Below are 21,282 nucleotides of genomic sequence, written 5' to 3'. Positions count from 1 at the left end.
TGGGCTAATGGCCTGATTTAAAAGGTTTTGATTTTATAATTTAAATCCAGATTAAGACAATTGACTATAAGGACTTAATTTTCAGAATATAAATGTCACGACCCAACCCCGTAGGCCGTGACTGGCGCCCTAGTTGGGCACCCAAACGTACTTATCCATATCGAATCACATACAAATAGCATATATGGCTATACCTGCTATATGCCGTCTCAAACTATATCATACTGTATCAGACACAATATATACATATACATATACATATACCGAAGAGCCGGCAAGGCTATCAAATACGTCAAAAGCCGACAAGGCTGTCAAATATATCAAAAGCCGACAAGGCTGTCAAATGGCACAATGACCCAAAACACATATACAAACGCACGCCGACAAGGCTGCCATAACGAATAGAGTCATATAAACACAACTGAGCAGAAGTAGGCACACACACCCACAAATAAGTCTACAGACCTCTAAACAGACCAAACGAATCATATGGCGGGACAGGGCCCCGCCGTACCCCTGAACAAATAAATATACACATAGCGAACAATTATATACCAAAATGTATGCTCTGAAATGAGAAGAGCACTCCAAACAGCAGAAGGGGATGTCCTAAACGGAAGGATCACCAAACTGTGCGTCTGTACCTGCGGGCATGAAACGCAGCCCCCGAAGAAAGGGGGTCAGTACGAAATATGTACTGAGTATGCAAAGCAGAATATACAGAAAACAAACCTGAGACATAAACGAAACAGAAGTGCCGAACATAAGTGCAAATCCAATCATATCAAAATGTTTAGTTTCAAATATGTAAGTCATGCATAGGGTACAGAAGAATATGGTCGCCCGCCCGTCGATGGCGCCATAACACAGCATAACACCAGAAAGTTTCAAATCTCCGTATCCCCGTCATATATCACCTCACAACATAACGCCATACACAGCATAACACCAAATATAAGTGGAACCCGACCCTCTTTTGCGAGTAGCTCGGTGAACCATAAACACAGCATAACTCCGGAGTATATCAAAATGCGCACGATAACAGAACCGGCCCGGGACTCGGCGAAGGGAATAACAAAGTGCACGAATAGAGTCATGAGTAGTCATATGCATAAAATCATTATCATAAATTCAAACATAAGTAAAATGATCATACTTGAAAATCGAAATAATAGTCTTAACAAATTCCTTGAAAAGTTCCCGAATTACATAAAGGAAAGTCGCGGGACCCGCGGACAGGAATTTACCCAAGTCGGGCCCGCTCATGGAAAATGTACTCGTTATACGTAATGTAAACTTTTATAAAAATATATTGGAGCAATCCGAGCATTTATGTGAAAGGTATGACCTTCAAAAATTTCGAAGTTACTTAAAGCGAACCTTTTTGCGCAAAGTTCGGAAAGCGATTATTTCAAATACATAAAGGTTTATATTTCATCAAATCATACATAAGAGTGCCAAGGGACATATACGGATCGTAAGATGCTCGGATTTCGAATTTAGAATTTCCTTAAGGCTTATAATCTAGCCTATACAAACTAAGGCATGCCAAAAGAAACAAGGTTGCCTTACATACCTGTCAGCGACTATTCATGAATCCTTTTCGCCTCGTCGCCCTTTTAGCCTATTTATAAAAGTAACGTTATCGTTAGTAACTATATTTTCTAGTCCACAATTCTATAACCCATTTCTTATTTAACCTATATTTTAGTTTATATATCCTCGTTTAGGGTTTTCTATTATCTAAAAATCTAGCGAAAATCCGGCAGCACTTCTCCTATAATTCGTACTCCAATCCAACTCCCAAACAGCTCACAATATATATACAATGTCGTCAACAACAACAACAATATTCACGAGCTGTATTCCAAAAATTCCATCCACAACAACTTTCTAAATTATTCCACATGATCATAAGCAACAACAACAATTACCATCTCCTTTAGCCCTTTTTGAACTCAAACATCAATACCAAAGAATATACACCAAGATAGCCCAATATATGCTTTGTGTACTAACTTATATACTTCCTTCTTCCAAATTCTTAAGGCATATCAATACACGACAACAACATCATCTAATATCCATGTACAAGAAAACTATCTAATATCACAAGTTTTAAAACATGCCATAAGATCAATACAAGTTCTAGCATGACTTAAGCTCTTCTTTCAAAAATTCAACATCCATCGAGTTGTATAAAGACCAAACAATCTCAAGAACATGTAGGAGGAATGAAATCTTACCTCAATAATTGGAAGGAAAGCCTTACTAGCAAGCTTGACCTCTTAAAATTCTTGCTGGAAATTACAACTTTTCTTTATATAGGATGAAGTTCCTAAGAGCTCCAAATGCACTACATCCATGAGCAGCTGCTACTAAGGGGTTTATTCAAGGATTATAAGAGTTGATAGAACGTTGCTGCCCCCAAACAGAAAATATTACGTTTCTTCTTCTAATACCTATACTGCTATTATAGAATCTGAAAATGACATTGCTTGCTGCCCTTTGTGGTAGCTGCATTGATACATATAGGTTTCATTGCTGCCTCCACTCCATTTGATGAATAGCTTAAATTCAAGATGAGCTGCCTTAAAAGAGTTGTTGTACGTTTATTCATCTTCAACGAGAATTGATAAAGTAAAGGTATAAGTTTAAAAGTAATTGTATTGCCATTACGTTGAACATGCTTGCTGCTAGCTTAAAGGAATAGACTTTGCAAGTTGAAAACTCAACAAACTATGTTTCTTTTATTTATTGGAATGTGGGGCCCACCCTTAATGATTATAAATCATAAAACTATTTTAACACTGCCACCAAATATGTATATGAAGAATGAGTCATTTCTACCTTTATTCAATGTCTCCCAGTGGAAAGGGGTCTTTCCCACTTATCCATTTAATTTCAAAAAATAATTATGGTGCTGGACACTTAGCAAAAGATCAAATTTCCTTTCCTCTCAAAAACTTTTTTTTTTTTTTTTTTTTTTTTATAATAAATGGACCTAGAAGTACTACCTGAAACATTTTGTTGTCTTCCACTCAAAGAAAATCCAAATGAATTATATCCTTTATTTTATATAGGAACAAGGATATGCCTCCACCTCATTAATCCACTACTTGGGTTTGTCCCCCTTAATTATTATCTCTTAATTGGTGACTAAAATATTTCTACCAAATTGGACCATATCTCATTATTAATAAATATCCACCATCCTAGTAAAATGAGCAACCATCATAATTAATTTCTTGATCATGGTTTACTTAAACATGAACCACTTTTAACACACTTCATATATTTATTATCATAATAATGCGGTATAATTCTAGTCCATAGCCTCTTTACACATACTTCAAATATTATTCTCAATCACTGTCGTCACCTTTTTTTGTCTTAAATAATTTTAGGACTTCATTCTTTGTATACACCGAGCTCTTGATTTTCATCCTTGGATATGATCGAATTCTCCGGGCTCGAGTAGATTTGCTCCTGTCGGACGATTAAATTTTCTAGTCCAAAAATACGGGATGTAACAATAAATTTAGTATTTTTTTTAATGAAATTAATTATTATCCCAATTTAAAAAAAAATGTTAATTAGTTTGTCAAATATGTTTAACATGCTTCAAAATGTTAATTTGTTTAACATGAGATTTATTTGCTAATTTGTTTAGCAAGTTTAAAATGTTAATTAGTTTAACATTAGACTTATTTGATTATTTTGTTTAGCATGCTTAAAATGTTAATTTGTTTAACATTAGTTTTTTTTTGTTGATGTGCTCAACATGCTTGAAATACTAATTAGCTTGACAATAAAGTTATTTGTTATTTTTTTTATGCTTGGAAATGTTAATTAGTTTAACGTTAATTTCACGTTAATTTGTTTGATGTGTGCTAAATGCTAATTAGTTTAACATCATTATGGTAAAGTCTATGTTAACATTTTTAGCATGTATAATCTGTTAATTAGTTTAACACATTTTAGGTTAATTTAGCATGCAATATATGTTACTTGGTTTAACATTAATCTTGCTTGTTAATTTGTTTAACATGTGTACTATGTTAATTAGTTTGACATTAAAATTTAATGTGAATTTATTAGCATGCGTATAAAAGTTAATTTGTTTAACTGATAATCCATATGGAATTATAAAATCATGATAGACAATTATGTTGCCTAAATATGATTAAGATGCTAAGCTAGGTAATTGACTAGGCTAATTTTCATGATATTTTAATTTTTGGATGATGATTGGGAACATAGTGAACTCTCGACTCCATGATTAATATATGTGTTTATTACTTTAGTCAATTGATGCTTAGTTTCATAATATGTATGTGTGTTGAACATAGTGCCTTGCGTTTTATTATTTTAATGGTTCTCATTATTTTTTTGTGTGTTAAAGAATGACTACTGCTTCGAAAAACATTGTTGCTGAGCTTAACAAAGGGTTGAAACTCAATGGTGACAACTATGAAACTTGGAGTTTGAAAGTTCAATATGTGCTGGAAGAGTAAGAGGCTCTGGAGGCCATTAACAATGTCATGAATGAGCCTGAGGATGGCAACACGGTTCAACATAGGCGTGACCGTGAAGCGTATTATGCTTGGAGGAAAAGGACTCCACTGCTCGCATTACGTTGCTAAGCACCTTGGATGATGACATCCTAAGGGAGTTCAAGGATCACCAAAGGGCTATGGAACTTTGGATTGCTTTGAAGAATAGGTTTGGTACTTGTTCTACTGCAAGGCTAAGATCCTTGACGATCAAGTTTGACTCATACAAGAAACGCCCAGAGCATTGAATGAAAACGCATCTGAGGCAAATGACAAACATGATCGGGGAGTTAAAAGATGTTGGTCATGTGTTGACCGATGAACAACAAATTCAAGCTGTCATACACTCTTTGCCTAGTTCGTGGGATCATATGAAGATGCACTTGACTCATAATGAAAGAATCACAACTCTGGAAGATGTCCGGAGGCATCTTGAGTTAGAAGAGAAACGACTTGAGGCTGCAAAGCCAATAGCTGAGTTGCACATGGCAACAACCTCCAAAAACAAAGGTGATCCAAAGCGAAAGAACTGGGGAAAGAAGAGAGGGCCACCTCAAACTCAGCCTGCTAAACGAGCAAAGACTGAAAAAGGAAATAATAGACGTCCCAAACGTGTCAATGTTGCTAAAGTGAAGTGCTATAATTGTGACAAGAAGGGTCACTATGCTAAGGATTGCTCTGAGCCTCCTAGAAAGGTATTTCATAAAATTCGAATTAGTGAACTTTGTGTTTCTAGTTCTGTTTTACTAACTGAATCTAATCCTTTTGGATTGTAGACTCGGGAGCAACGGACCACATAGCTTGGGAGCGCAATGCTTTTGTTGAATTTCGGCGATTTTCACGTGGAGCAAAGTGGATATATGTGGGAAACAACAATAAAGTTGATGTTGAAGGGATCGGTACATGCAAGTTAGTCCTGATGGCGGTCGAGACCTAATTCTACATGATGTCCTCTATGCACCAACAATTCATCGGAATGTTATTTCAGTCTCTGTTTTGCTTAGGCTAGGATTTAGCTTGTTTTTTCATGACACTTATCTCAAGTTGACTTATGATTCAACATTAGTTGGTTTTAGTCATGTGACCGAAGGTTTATTTATTATGGATTTGGGTTATGGTTCATTCAATAATAATGCTAGTCTTTCTATGTTTGCTTCTACAAATAAATATGATAGTGATGTAAACATATGACATGCTAGACTTGGTCATATTGGCCAACAAAGAATGCAAAGACTAGCGAAACAAGGTTTGCTTGCCGGCATTGAACATGTGGAATTGTCCACTTGTGAAACTTGTCTAGTGGGAAAATCTACATGAAAACCTTTCGATAAAGCGACTAGAGCTGAATATCCTTTGCAATTAGTCCATTATGATATCTGTGGGCCTACGAATATTAGAGCTAGGCATGGAGCAAGTTATTTCATTACATTTATTGATGATTTTACCCATTTCAGTTATGTCTATTTAATTTCCCACAAATCTGAAGCAATAAGTTGTTTCAAACGCTATATGAGCTTAATGGGAAATCAATTAGACAAGAAGATAAAAGCTCTTCGAACTGATCGTGGCCGGGAATACTTATCGATTCAATTTAATGGGTTATGTGATGAAAAGGGAATAGTTCATCAGTTGACTATCCCAAATACTCCACAACAAAATGGTGTTGCGGAGAGAAGAAACAGAACGCTCCGAGAAATGGTTAGGTCAATGATGGCACAAGCCAACCTCCCAATTAATTTTGGGGTGATGCTTTGCTTACTGCCACCTATGTACTTAACCGAGTGCCTTCAAAATCAGTTGCAACCACTCCATATGAGTTATGGACTGGAAGACATCCTGACCTGAGTGTATTAAGACCTTGGGGTTGTGTTGCATATACACATGATTCCTCTCACAAATGTGGCAAATTGGGTCCGAGAGGAAAGAAAAGTATCTTTATAAGGTACTCTGAAACCTCAAAGGGTTATGTGTTTATAGGTTAGCAAAACAGTGGAAGTGTAACTGAATTTGAATCACAAGATGTCACATTATTAGAGAATGAGTTTCCTAAGAAGGGAGAGGTAGGTCAAGACCTATCATTGTTTGAGCTACGGGATCAAGACGTACAAGGATCTCTTCATTCGAGTGGGAGTATTTTAGCAGATGATGAATTAGTTTCTCATCAACAACCTCTTCCATCATCAGGTGCGAATGAAAATAATCCTTCTACACTTAATGAAAGTGACCAAATGGATCTTGTTCCAAGTGGGAGCGAGATGGTCATTCTACACTTAATGAAAGTGACCAAATGGATCTTGTTCCAAGTGAGAGCGAGATGGTTACCGATCTTGTTCCGAGTGGGAGCAGGTTAAGTGTTCTTGATCCGAGTGGGAGCAACGTTGATCCAAATGGGAACAATGATGAATCACAAACTAGACGTGGTTCTCGTAAAAAGACTCCCCACCGACGATTTGACATTGAAGGCGGTGAATTATTTATGATGCTCCTGCAAGATGAAAATGAGCCTAAAAATGTAAAAGAGGCTCTATCATGCCCTTCTAAGGACAAATGGACAAAAGCAATGGAAGATGAGTAGGAGTCTATGAGAGTCAACAAAGTTTGGGAACTAGTTGACTTCCCTCAGGGACGCAAAACTATTGGGAGCAAATGGGTTCTCAAAATAAAGCTCAAGGCTGATGGCACAGTTGAAAGATATAAGGCTCGACTAGTGGCAAAAGGGTATACACAGCAGAAAGGAATAGACTACGACAAGACTTTCTCGCCTGCTGTTAGGTTTACCTCTGTTCGTCTTGTTCTAGCTATAGTTGCAAGCTTGGATCTTGAGTTACATCAAATGGATGTAAAGACTGCCTTTCTCAATGGAGAATTAGATGAAGAAATTTATATGGAACAACCTGAATGTTTCATTGAAAAGGGCCACGAACAAAAGGTTTGTAGACTTTTGAAGTCTATTTATAGCCTCAAACAATCTTCAAGGCAGTGGTATATACGTTTTCAGAATGTTGTCGTATCCAATGGTTTTACCATGATGGATGAAGACCATTGCGTTTATACCAAAAGATCAAGAAACAAGTTTATGATTTTAACATTGTATGTAGATGACATACTTATAGCTGGAAATGATAAGGAGTTCATTACTGAGATAAAGTCATGGTTATCATCCCAATTTGAGATGAAAGATATGGGTGAAGCTGCATATATTCTTGGAGTTAAGATTTCAAGAGATCGTCCAAAGAAACTATTATATCTCTCCCAAGAGAATTACATTAGAAAAGTTCTTGAACGATTCAATATGCAAAATAGTAGCCCTGTTGATACTCCTATCAGTAAAGGCCATGCCTTGGGTAGTCAAATATGTCCTAAGACTCCTGAAGAGAAAGAAAAAATGAGCCGAGTTCCTTATAGGAGCGCAGTCGGAAGTCTAATGTATGCTATGGTGTGTACCAGACCTGATATCTGTCAAGCAGTTGGCTTGGTAAGTAGATATCAAACCGACCCAGGTTTAGCACATTGGCAAGCAGTAAAGAGAATCATGAGATATCTGAAGGGAACTGCTGATTATGCACTTTGTTACCAAGGCGACAAAGATCTGCGATTAGTTAGATACAATGATGTTGATCATGGAGGAGATCTAGACGAGAGGAAGTCTACCTCAGGATATGTTTTCTTACTCAGTGATGGTGCCATATCATGGAGTAGTAAGAAACAATCATGTATATCACTATCTACTATGGAAGCCGAATATATGGCTCTCGCATCAGCAACACAAGAAGTTGTTTGGTTGAAAAGGTTCTTGGAACACTTATTGGATATCACAGAAGATGCTGAACCAGTGTTAGTCTACTGTGACAGTGAGACTGCAATTTCCTCTACCAAGGACCCTAAGTTTCATTGCAAAACCAAACACATAGATATCCAGTATAACTATGCGAGAGACATGGTTAAACGCAAGGTAGTGAACGTGAAGTATGTCTCTACAAAAGATATGTTAGCAAATCCATTGACCAAACCTTTGTCTAGAGATGCATTTGTGAGACACACTAGGTCTCAAGGCTTGCGTAGATTCTAAAACACTTCATTTTGTTTAATTTCCCCATGTTCACAAGACTGATGTTCTTTAATTATCAATAAAGTTGATTTACATACATACATATTTTACATGTTGAATGTCATGTGCATTCGTTACTTATTTGTTTTTTAAAGTATGTCGGGTAGACAAGAGGTTGACCTTCTCACACAGGTAACTGCCTCCTTATCTTAGTGATGAGTGGAGATGAGACTCGATTTTAAGAAAAATTATCAAATGGATAATTTGAGAGCTTTCAACTTAAAATCATGAGCGTCGCATAAATAATGACATAGGGTCGTTAAGGTGAAAAACGTTCACCTAGTCTACTTACTGAGCCATATGTGAGTTAAAAATGATATATTAGATAAGGAACTCAAATTTAGATACTTATGGTGTCTAAATATCATCTGTACAACATTCTTTACGAGATAAAGACATACGCTCCCTGGGAAAGGAAAAAATGTTGTAGCATGTGTTTCATACCATGTGTGCTAATGTCGACCAATTGGGTTAACACAAGTCCATTCTCAACTTATTGTTGTGTGAGACCCAGAGCCTTTATGGTGGCTCAAGATTTGTGCCCTTTGTGACTCGGATCAGATACTTGAGACTTAGTTTGATGTTAGCTATCTTAGTGTGCTTCCAAAAGACCATGCATACAGATTCGGTCTGGCAGAGTATATCTAGAAAAACAGTTAACCTAATGTTAAGAGGATCGTGAGAAGAGGAAGATCATTGATGGAATCTCATTAATTTGTATCCACTGGTGCACCAATTATAACTTATGCGTTACAATTGTGAATACAAGAAATAATGATATATGAGATTTTGGAGATTATATCAAATGTGATTCATATGATCTGGGGTACTGCATACTTTATGATCTACATGCAGGTTTGCACTCAACGAGAGGCTATATACTCCTAACAGATGTATAGCACTTAGCTCTCATAGTATGCTGGTCGCACGGTCTACTTCCCTGTATGAATGATTGCGGAGATGAGTTGAGAAAATGTTTCTCAAATTAGATGAGTACTCCCATTATGTGTGAGTGGGAGATGTAGGAAATTTGGGTCCACCCATAAGGGGTGCTTAAGGCCCATTAGGGTAATTAAACTTAGCCTAATATTTCCTATATAATAACACTTACGGTGTAAAATAAAAGAAAATTCTGCAGTATTTTTCTGCTCTTCTCTTCTCTACAATATATTAGGGTTTAGACTGTGATTTAGGGGGTTGCTCCAATATATCGTGACAACCACCATCGGCCAGTAATTCCAGCTGCGCTTCGACTTCCGCTTCCGCTACACGAAGAACACGTAAGTTCTCCTTTTATGATTTACGTGCTATCTAATTAATTTAGATTAATGTGTTATGTGTATAACTACAAATGGAATCTGGAAAAATCCCGACATATGTGGTAATCAATTAAAAAATGACTGAGTCGAGTAAAAGAATTAACAGAAACATCAAACAAAATATTTCAATAACCAGTCAGATGGGAAAGCTGGCAAGAGGTTTCAAAATTCCAAAGCGAAAAACCGAAATAGACAAAAAAACGTAACATTGCATAGTATTCCATGTGTGTTTTCTAGCTCGCAATTTCTTTCTACTGGGCATATTGTTTCGTCTTGGATCAAGCAACTTATTCTAGTACGTCTTGTTATTTGATTTTGGATTAAGTTGCTCTCACAACTAATATTAAAAGGGAGATATATCGTTGGGACAAACAAATCACAGGACAAGTGAATGATTTACTCTACATGTTCCATCCTTCAGGCTTCAACTCTTTGTTCATCGGCAACATAGAATCGACATTACATATTCTATTTAATGGAAAGATAAGTCGTACAATTCAAGTATCTTATGCATTAAGTTAGACAATTAAATTGCGTATTGATGTTAATGAAGATTTTCAGATTCTTATACATAGAATTTGCCATTATCATCAACAAGTAGCTTGTATTAGAAGATTCCATAGTAGTGAGCAGTGACATGCTGACCATTGACTGTTTTTCGCCCATACTCACCTACTAGATCTGAAAATGGTTCCTACTCAAAGTTTGACCTCTTGTTAATTTATTGAGCTGTGTCTCCAATCCCCACACCCATACTGTACAACAATAATGGCTGCCATGCCATCAGTAAAGTCATTTTGGCTAAATATTTTAATAATTTTCGTTTTAAATTAGTGTTACATGGGAATAATTACCTGATTTTTTAGATTATTATAATTAACATGTTGTATCACATGCATTCAACTTTCCTTAATTAAAAAATCTACCTTAATCAGACTCTTGTTAATTTGATCGCAGAGCCCGGCGCAGCCCCCTTTGGACTTCCGTTCTGGCCGGCGGATAATATATATATATATATATACTCCTCCGTCCCAATTTTTATCTTAATATCTTTTGATTTTGAGAGCCAAATAATTATTTTTTTTACCACTGCCTTTTCATATGCTTTTTTAAATATATTTTTTTGAAAAATATGCTTTTTAAAATATTGTATTAATTATATACCACTCAGTTTCAATTTGTTTGTCTTACTTTTTGTTTTAATCTATTTAAAAAAGAATGTCTATTTCCTAATTTGACAACTTTCTCACGTCAGGTTTAAGACCATAAGATTAAAAGAGGATTTTGATACAGTATACATATATTTAGATTTCAAGCACAAAATTCAATTTTTATTTTTTATTTTTCTTAAACTCCATATCCAATCAAATTAAAACAAACAAATTGAAATAAATGAAAATACTATTTTTTCATAATTTTTAAATATGTAAATATATTGTAAAAGTCTAAAACTTTAATATTTTTGTCTACATCAAAATTAAGAAACTTGATTCTAAAACTCAAATGGTACCAACGTATGGAGCCTGTTAATTTACATAACTGTGTTCAACTATCAACTGTCTTGCTAATACGAGTAATTTAATACTATAAACATTCCACGCCACGTTACGTAAATTAATTGCTTTCCCTCTTCGGGTCCCACACAGCTATCTGCACCACTCTTCTAATTTAACGCTTTTTGAATTCAGTCACTCATTTCGCCATTATCTTCCCTTATCGCCAACACCTTGCCGTTGACGCCGGCAACTTCCGGTTATCTCCATGGTCACACAACCACAACCCTAGAAATCTATATATGTTAAGGAGCCATTATTACTATTGTTAATTAAAGCTAAATAAAAGATTAAGAAATGTCATTATTACGAAGGAGAAAAGCACCTGAAAATGAAATTGAGCCACAAAAGCCTGATGTTGAAGAAGAAGATAAGAAAAGTAGTAAGAAGAATGTAAAGGAAAACAAGCAGAAATGGTCGTGTATTGACAATTGTTGTTGGCTTGTTGGATGCATATGTTGTGTTTGGTGGATTTTGTTGTTTTTATACAATGCTATGCCGGCTTCGTTTCCACAATATGTAACGGAGAAGATAACGGGTCCGTTACCTGATCCACCGGGCGTTAAGTTGATGAAAGAAGGGTTGAAGGCTAAGCATCCGGTGGTATTTATTCCTGGAATTGTAACGTGTGGACTTGAACTGTGGGAAGGACATCAGTGTGCTGAAGGATTGTTTAGGAAACGGCTATGGGGCGGCACTTTTGGAGAAGTCTACAAAAGGTATGTCTCTGTGTGTCTTTGTCTGAATCCAATTTTTAATAAGAAGCCTGTGTTCGAGGTTATGTACTGTTTTTGAAGCATGATAGACCACAATACCTTGGTAGAGTAACATTATGGTAATAGCCAATTTTTAATAAGAAGACTATGATTTAGCTATTTGAGCCCTTAGTGAATGTGCTATTTGACCCCCACTTGTGGGATTATACTAGGTATGTTGGTTGTTGTCTTCTTTATGCTAGGTATGTTGTTGTTGTTGTCTCTTCCTGCTTGAGGTTATTGGTTTCCCTGAGATTTTAGGTACTGTTTTGATTGCAAGAAGCATGATGAGAAATTAGGGCTGTGTTTGGACATGAATACGAATTGGAGTTATTTTTGGATTTTTGCGAGTGATTTGGACTGAAAATTGTGAAAACAGCTGTTTGGAGTTTTTTTGAAAAAATTATAACAATTCTATGTCCAAACAGTTTTCTGGAATAAATATTCCGGAAAAAAGTGAAAAACCATCCCTGGACAAATGGGACCTTAGAGTTTCAACTGGGATCTTGACACTGCTATGTTCTACTCTAATAATTGTACTTATTTTATCTCTAGAGATATGCTTCTTTCGGATAAATATTTCTGAATAAGGAAAGTTTGACATTGAAAACCTTATACTTTTATGATGTCCTAAAGTATTTTCCTTGCAATTTCAATCTCTATATAAGTTATGGACTAGTTCAGTTTCTTTAATGTGATGTAATTTAGTATCTCTTCCTTATGGTGTTAGTTTATATGGTAATCGTGTTGTTGATTAATGCAAAGCTCAAAAAAGATCTAGCTTTACAACTTCAGTGGTTTAATATAGGGAGACTATAGACCCTTATAAAAGAAATAGAGGGAGATCATAGACTGCTGTTTCCAGATTGACCGAGAAACAAACTAGAGATTTCAATTATTAAGAAGACAAGCATATATATGACCTCAATTTTATCCAAATGCCATGGATAGTTTTCCTTAAGAACTACTTAGATATTCTACCTGTCTCAATTCATAAGCTGATAATCCATTTTAATCTGTTTTGATTTACATAACCCTTTGGTTGATTGGAAAAGTTTCTCACACAAACTATAATCCACTACATTGAAAATTTTGAACGTCATATGATACAACAACAACAACAACAACATAATCCTTTCAAAAAGAGGAAAAGAAGAACATCATATTACGCCTTTCCAACAAAGAAGTCCACTCATTTCAAATTTCTCCCTCATATACAGCAACAACAACAACATACCCAGCGAAATCCCACAATGTGGAGTCTGAGGAGGGTAAAGTGTACGCAGACCATACCCCTATCTCGGAAGATAGGGAGGCTGTTTCCGAAAGACCCTCGGCTCAAGAGAAAACACAACGAGAAAGGTTAGATAAGCACAAGCAGTTCAAAACAAAATGCAAATGAAACTAAAGAAAGCGAATAAGTCAAAATAGAGCAGTCTGAAAAAAGGGAGGAGTAGCTACCATAGATAAATAAGATAATCGAAGTACAAGAAACAACATATAGTAGCAAGAAACAAAGGACAATAGACTATAGATCGAAACAACGACTACCTACTAGCCTTCTACCCTAATCTGAGTCCTCCAAAACCTTCTATCTAAGGTCATGTCCTCGGTAAGCTGAACCTGCGCCATGTCCTGTCGCAGCACCTCTCCCCAATACTTTTTCGGCCTACCCTTACCTCTTCTGAAACCATCCATAGCTAACCTCTCACACCTCCACACTGGGGCATCTGTGCCTCTCCTCTTCACATGCCCAAATAAGGCCAAAAAACGAGGCAGAGGAAGTGAGTGAATAAATTTCACGTGTGGAAAGGACGTACTGCTGAAATTGTTAAACGATCATCTGGCTTTGGGATAGAACATCTATGGCATTGAATTCACTTAAGTTTTTAAACAAGCGAATATCTAGCAATAGGGTTGTTAGTTTGAAAAAACTAATAGGAAATCCACCACAATTAAGTTTGACTATTGAATTTTGCCCTCCAGGAATTATAAGCTACATAGTGTAATACATCTTTCAGTTAGGCAGCGCTATTCTGATTTAGTAAGAGACTTCTGTTTAGGAATGAGAGGATCCCAGATCTACTTTCTTTTCTTGGATTTTTCTAATTCAAAGCGATGGTTCTTAATCAATAACTTTTTTTTTTCCCTTTTAGATAGGATATACTAAAGGAAAAACAACCTCTTAACCTCTACCTCACCCCTTAAGAATTAAATCTCTGTAATCATTGCTAGCATTTTCTTTCACTTCTTATCTTTTATGTATGATTCATTGCAGACCACTGTGTTGGCTGGACCACATGACACTAGATAATGAAACTGGGATGGATCCTCCTGGTATTAGAGTTAGGCCAGTTAGTGGACTTGTTGCTGCAGATTACTTTGCTCCAGGATACTTTGTCTGGGCAGTTTTGATTGCTAACTTAGCCCGAATAGGATATGAGGAGAAAACAATGTATATGGCTGCATATGATTGGAGGCTTTCATTTCAGAACACTGAGGTACTAATGTCTCCTTATGCGGTATCGTCTGTGTTTGTATTTGATGAAATCATGTTAAAAGCTGTTTCGTTAATCATTTTAAAATGTTATAACTGTGATGCTCAATTTACTTCAATAGGTCCGTGACCAGACCCTGACCCGGATAAAAAGCAATATAGAACTGATGGTTGCAACTAGTGGGGGCAAGAAGGCAGTAATTGTTCCACATTCCATGGGGGTTGTCTACTTTTTGCATTTTATGAAGTGGGTGGAGGCACCAGCTCCTATGGGTGGTGGTGGTGGACCCGATTGGTGCGCCAAGCATATTAAAGCAGTGATGAATATTGGTGGGCCATTCCTAGGTGTTCCAAAATCTGTAGCTGGGGTTTTCTCAGCTGAAGCACGGGATATTGCTGTTGCCAGGTAAACTTGCTCTCTGTGAATCTTTCTTTTTCGCCAGCCACTTAAAAAGAATGGTGCGAATTATGTAGAGCTAAATCCTTTTATTTGGTTACTGAAACTAATTGGTGACCTATGCAGTAACTTCCTTCACATATTATCCCTTGCTTTATGTCTTTCAAGTTTGTTTTCTGAAAATTTCGTGCATCTCCAAAATGTTAACCAGATGTCCTGAAAATCTTTCTATTTAATATCCTTTCAATCATTGAACTATTAAAAACTATGTGCAACATTGTTGTTCATATCAGCATAACTCTTTTTAGAGTAGGCAACAAAAGGAAAGACAAACTGCTATAGTGCCTCAACCAGGCAACACCAAACAAACATATTACTCAATAATGTCCTCACTCAGTAGTCATCTTCTTTGTCCTCCCTTTGTTATCATTCAATTCAGCACCAACATCCTCATTGTCCTTTTCCGGAGCAGCAACATCTTTACGTTTGTCGTGTATGTAATGTATGTTTTCTTCTTCTTTCTTTAGTAATTCTCCTCAATTTCAGGGCTCTAGCCCCAGGTGTTCTGGATACGGATTTATTCCATTTTCAAACATTAGAGCACATAATGAAGATGTCACGAACATGGGATGCAACCTTATCAATGATCCCAAGAGGAGGGGAGACGATCTGGGGCAGTCTTGACTGGTCACCCGAGGAAGGCGATTCTCCTTGCAAAAGTAAGTCCAGAGATGATGCTGCTCAGATTTCAGGCCAGCACGACAACGGAACGGATTCTAAAGCAAAATATTACAGTTATGGAAGATTTATTTCCTTTGGAAAGGATGCAGCAGAGGCGCATCCATCAGATCTTAAGAGGATTGACTTTAGGGTAATGTTAATCAGAGACCAAATTCTGTTATTGTTTCTCTCGTATGCGTATTTTCCTCTATTCATTTCAATTTGCAACATTGATTTCATTTGTGGTTGGTGTGGGTGATCCCGAATGACCAGTTTATGGACTTGTATGATCAGAAATGCTAAAGCCCAGGGGTGGATCTAGTGAATAAACTATGCGGTCATCTTAACCCAGCAGCTTTAGCTTAGACCATGTATATGTGTTAAAAAGCCCAACTAAATAAGTGCGTATAATAGATTTCGAACCCAATTAATATGGGATGTGATAGAATTTCCGAATCTGAACCCATATAGGTCACATCCTAGATTCGTCTGCTAGAGGCACATAAAAATAGCAGAAATAAAATTATCTATAAAGTAGTTAGAACTATTGTAGTTCTTTTACTTATATTTTTATGCTATAGGCAAGCAGGGGTATGACCTGTCGCCTTGCTAAAAACTACTGCTTTTGGGCCAAAGAATAATTTGGATACCTGGTCATAATAAAAACCAGTGGGCTAACATGGTTGCATGTTTAAGAGCCAATGTGATGTGCTTGGTGTGATGTCAGTGTAAATTAATTGAAACAAATGAAGTCTAACCATATGATGTCTTTGTAGTTTGTATATCAATTTTTTCTACACATCCTCAATTAAGGCATTTCCTTTTGTGATAAACACACTAGATGAGGACTTATCCTAAAAAAGAAATAAGATAACTGCATGAGGTATTTCTTTAACACTTGTTACCTCAACAATCTGTTCAAAATTTCCTTTAAAAGAAAAATCTCCCCTGCCAATGAAAATGGGACGTGGTTACAATTAAGGTCATATTGAATTTCCTGCTGGAAAGTGTTTCTTTTACTAATACTTCAAGCTTGTCACTTCCCCCCCCACCCCCCCTTTTTTTTTTTTTTTTGAATGAGGCACTCCATTCATTATGCCAATTCATCTGAATTTATGAAAAGCTGCTAGTAGAAGCAGAACTAGACAAGCAAAGCATCATAACTGCCAGGAAAACCAATGGAATATGCAACCATGTTCCCTCAAATATCTCGAATTTGGAGACCGTACTGGTTATGCTATACAATGTGCCTCTTATAGAGCGAAGAAATGCCTATTTCTTTTCTTCTTTTAATTATTACTCATATTTAAGAGCCTTACATCAGCAGCAGCACATGTTTAATGTGCATCAACCAAGTGTTACGAGGGTATTGAACTGAATAACATTAAAGATGGATGATCTGTGTGATGTCTCACTGTCCTTCCATGATATGTGTGCCTTTCTTCCTATTTATGCAAATTTGAAACATCTTTTGTCTGTCAAAGCTATGTCTTAACCTTTTATGCTCTCAGGCCGTACTTTTCAAAGAAAATTGTCTTTCCCACTTGCTTCCTGATGCCTGGAACTAACTAGCATTTATTTACATGCAGGGTGCTGTAAAGGGCAGTAATGTTGCAAATAACACCTGTGATGTGTGGAACGAGTACCTTGACTTTGGTGTTAGTGGTGCTAAAGCAGTGGAAGAGTACAAGGTTTATACAGCTGGAGAGATTGTGGATTTGCTCAACTTTGTTGCCCCGAAAATGATGGCCCGTGGTAGTGCTCACTTTTCATATGGGATAGCTGATGATTTGGATGATCCTAAGTATTCTTCACACTACAAATATTGGTCAAATCCATTGGAGACAAAGTGAGTCCTCTCTTTTTTTTTTTTTGGCTTTTGTGTCTTATAATGTAGTTCTTACTTGAATCCTTTCAGATAAGATGAAAAAGAGGTCTTTACCTGTATAGGTTGAAATTCAAGAATCAAAACTAAATTTGCTTTATCAATATGCTCAAAAGCAAATTCAGTGAGGAGGCTTTGCTAAAATTTGCTGCAGCTTCTTTGGTTAAAACTAGTCTTAGCTATTGTTTTCTTACTCACATTTTGTTTTGATCTGATTTGTTCTGCAGGTTACCAAATGCTCCTGACATGGAGATCTATTCATTGTATGGAGTTGGAGTTGAAACTGAAAGAGCATATGTTTACAAGCGGATACCAACAGCAGGATGCAATATTCCATTCCAGATTGATACTTCAGCTGATGAAGGGGATGAAGGTAGCTGCTTGAAAGCTGGTGTTTACTCGGTAGATGGTGATGAGACTGTGCCTGCATTAAGCGCAGGATTCATGTGTGCAAAAGGATGGCGGGGTAAAACTAGATTTAATCCCTCTGGTGTGAAAACTTATGTAAGGGAGTATTATCATGCTCCCCCTGCAAACCTTCTTGAGGGTCGTGGGACACAGAGTGGTACACATGTTGATATGATGGGAAATTTTGCTTTGATAGAGGATATAATGAGAGTTGCTGCCGGTGGTACAAGTGAAGACCTGGGAGGTGATCGAGTTTACTCCGATATCTTCAAGTGGTCTGAGAAGATCAATTTACGTTTGTGATTCATGCTTGTGGTAATCTGTCACTAATTACTTGTTTCATCATATCATCAACAAACCACTTCACGTCTTATTCATAAACTTATATACCCTTTACACTGGATGCCATTCAAATATTTGGAACTGAACAGGTATTTTCCAGATATAGTGCAGGATTTCGTGCTTCTGATGGTGTAAATTGTAACATTAGCAGCTCATCTCGCTATGCGATAACAGAGAATAATAGGTGTGTTGTAGGCTTGTAAGGATTGAGTTGATGTTGTACCATTAAAGTCTTTGGAATTTGACTTTGGGAATTTGTTGTAAGGTAAGGAGTTTTGAATGTTGATTGTTGATAGTATTCAAATGATTGCTCAGTCAAAGATCAACTCGGGCTATTTGATGTGCTTTAATACATAATTCAAAAAACACCCCCAAAGCTTAGTCTAGTGGTATTAGTGGAAGTTCTCCATGTAATAGTGTTAGGATCTGATTCTCAATATCTCCTTTCCTTTTCCCATACAATAGATTGTAAACGTAATGGGTTTCCTTTTTTCTTAATTTGTTGTACTTTTTCATTTCTTTGCAGATCTGGCAACATTCTTTTTTCTTTCTGAACCTAATATTAAAGATGACGTTCTGAAAGGAGAAAAAAATGTAAAGAAAATACTATTCCTTTCGAAAGGCCTTGATTTTTTTTTAAATTTTTTTTTAACCCCTCCCCCTAGGAGCTTCTTCTTTTGCTCCCTTGCTGACTCGAATTTGCTATCTTCGGATTGAAAGTGGGCGCTTACCATCTAAGCAATTCCCTCTTGTCTTGAAAGACCTTGATTCAAGCGGATAAAAAAGCAAGGAGCTCAAACTTGTGCAACTTACGAGCATCACACGTTTCTCTTTCATGGTGGCATTTTAGGAGATACGTCATTTAGACAATTTTTATTGAGATACGAGAGGTAGAATTATGACATAGATAAAGTAACTCTCGTGATCTGCTGTGGAAACATCACATCCCAAGTCAGCAATTGAGCTTAAACTAGTAGAGTACGTAATAGTTATGTAACTCCAATAGTTTGTCAATCACTACTAAGCTAAAAAGCAAGATGAAAATTGTCCATCGTATATCTATGAGAAGTACGAAATGTCTCTTCCAATAAACTAGGAAATATATGCAGAAGTAGCAATTTGTCTATCTCAAAAGACGAATAATCAAAATACCTGATTACATTATTACGATAAGATCAATACAGGATGCCACAACTAAACCATGTGATTTGTTCCTCAATTTAAAGCTCTCAACATTACTCAATCTCAATAACACAAAAGAATAATCAAAATACATACATATTTGGATTAAATCGAGATTAACACAAGGTATCACAAGTAAAACGCATGACCTGTTCTTAAATTAGAAGCTGTTTACATTATTAAACCAAATTCAACCATGCCAATAAAGAATAAATGCCTGATTAATCTATATCTATATATAATATAAAGTTAGGCATAAATAAGGTGATGTGACGTCTCTCTATGGCCTAGAAGACTATTTATCCTTTTTCTCCTTTTTTTTTTGCTTTTTGTCTAATTTTTTTGATAACAAATTCAATATATGCCACTCATATTCTTCACTAATGGCACTTATTACTAATGACCGATTTAAATGCAGCTGTTACAATTGTATATCATTATGCACCCAAGAGCCAAGAGTTCACAAATCATCATTTCAAGTTTTTTCTTTTCCAGATCTTCAAAGTTGCTATCATAGAGAGCATTGGAGTCGAAGACAAACAAATCTAAACAAAACAAATATGTATATTTTCAATCAGGAGCTGTTCCAATTGAAAACATCATTACATCGGAGAGTAATCCTACAAATCTTGATTTTTATGTCCAAGATTTAATGGATATGTGAGTGTGAATTCATCTCATGTGAATTTTTGATTGGAAGAGGTAAAAGGATTACTTCAACTGGACAAGTGACAATCAACTGGACAAGTGGCAACTTCCTTCTATGAGAAGTCTTGATATGAAAAATGTAATTTTTATTATAAGTTAATGTGTGCATATGCTTTGTAGGAAAGGATGATGTATAAGCTGATCCTCTCTCTCTTTTTGTATAGTTTCTTTGTAGAGATGAATGGTTAGAGGTTTGATCCATGTCCCTCTAACATATGTAACTCTTTTGGATTAATTGACATAGTGGGAGTCACGCCTAACCCTTCACACCAAAGGAATCGCAACTTAATTAAGATAATGACTTATTAAAAAAATATGGTTGGAGCTATCTATTACAAGAGAAAATCTAGCACGTATTTTTTTTGTTGGTAATTAGACCATACTCTATTCCTAATCTGTTTATAAAATAATGCTTACCGGTTTTGTTTAATTATATGGATTTCTATAATAAGTGAAGGTTTCATATTTCAAAAAGGTACAATTCTGCCTTTAAGATTTACCATTGTTTGCTAATTTTATGGGACTCTTATTCCCCTAACCATTATAGGTTTGTACAAATTCTCAAAGCAATGTTTCCTTTGATTCGTTTAAAATTTTCTAAAGTTATTGTATCTAATTTTTCACTTTTAAGTGTTTATATGATTGCTGCTCTGTTTTTGTGTTGTATATGTTTCAGACATAGAACTGTTCAGATGACTCAGTGTTAGATCCTTTTCATATTCACCTGTGTTCTTGAATTTTATTTGAATCTCATTCTTTAGCATAGGTCTTTCATTTCAAACGAAGTAGTTGTTGCTTTCTTTCCTGCATTATCATGCTATGGTTATCTTTTTTAGTCTTCAGTAATTAGAA

General features: G+C 36.2%; 1 protein-coding gene across 1 annotated transcript; it reads left to right on the top strand.

Moving 5' to 3' along the window:
- Window positions 1-11,637: 11,637 nt before the first annotated feature.
- Window positions 11,638-18,866, top strand: LOC132633501 (phospholipid:diacylglycerol acyltransferase 1-like). The gene is made up of 6 exons (XM_060349969.1): window positions 11,638-12,255; window positions 14,570-14,792; window positions 14,911-15,194; window positions 15,732-16,056; window positions 17,495-17,754; window positions 18,018-18,866. Exons 1-6 carry the CDS (start codon window positions 11,834-11,836, stop codon window positions 18,499-18,501), a joined length of 1,998 nt encoding a protein of 665 aa, XP_060205952.1. The 5' UTR covers window positions 11,638-11,833; the 3' UTR covers window positions 18,502-18,866.
- The last annotated feature ends 2,416 nt before the right edge of the window (window positions 18,867-21,282 follow it).

The sequence above is a fragment of the Lycium barbarum genome, chromosome 3, assembly GCF_019175385.1.
Source record: "Lycium barbarum isolate Lr01 chromosome 3, ASM1917538v2, whole genome shotgun sequence".
In the NCBI taxonomy this organism is placed as follows: Eukaryota; Viridiplantae; Streptophyta; class Magnoliopsida; order Solanales; family Solanaceae; genus Lycium; species Lycium barbarum.
Note: the sequence above shows the minus strand (reverse complement) of the source record. Positions and strands in the feature narration are given on the sequence as shown.

What these genes read in the sequence shown, in the direction of transcription:
- LOC132633501 (XM_060349969.1), top strand. Translation starts at nt 11,834, where the DNA reads ATGTCATTATTACGAAGGAGAAAAGCACCTGAAAATGAAATTGAGCCA. An exon ending in TTTCATTTCAGAACACTGAG is followed by an intron (nt 14,793 to 14,910) that starts GTACTAATGTCT and finishes TTACTTCAATAG; the next exon opens with GTCCGTGACCAGACCCTGAC. An exon ending in TTAAGAGGATTGACTTTAGG is followed by an intron (nt 16,057 to 17,494) that starts GTAATGTTAATC and finishes ATTTACATGCAG; the next exon opens with GGTGCTGTAAAGGGCAGTAA.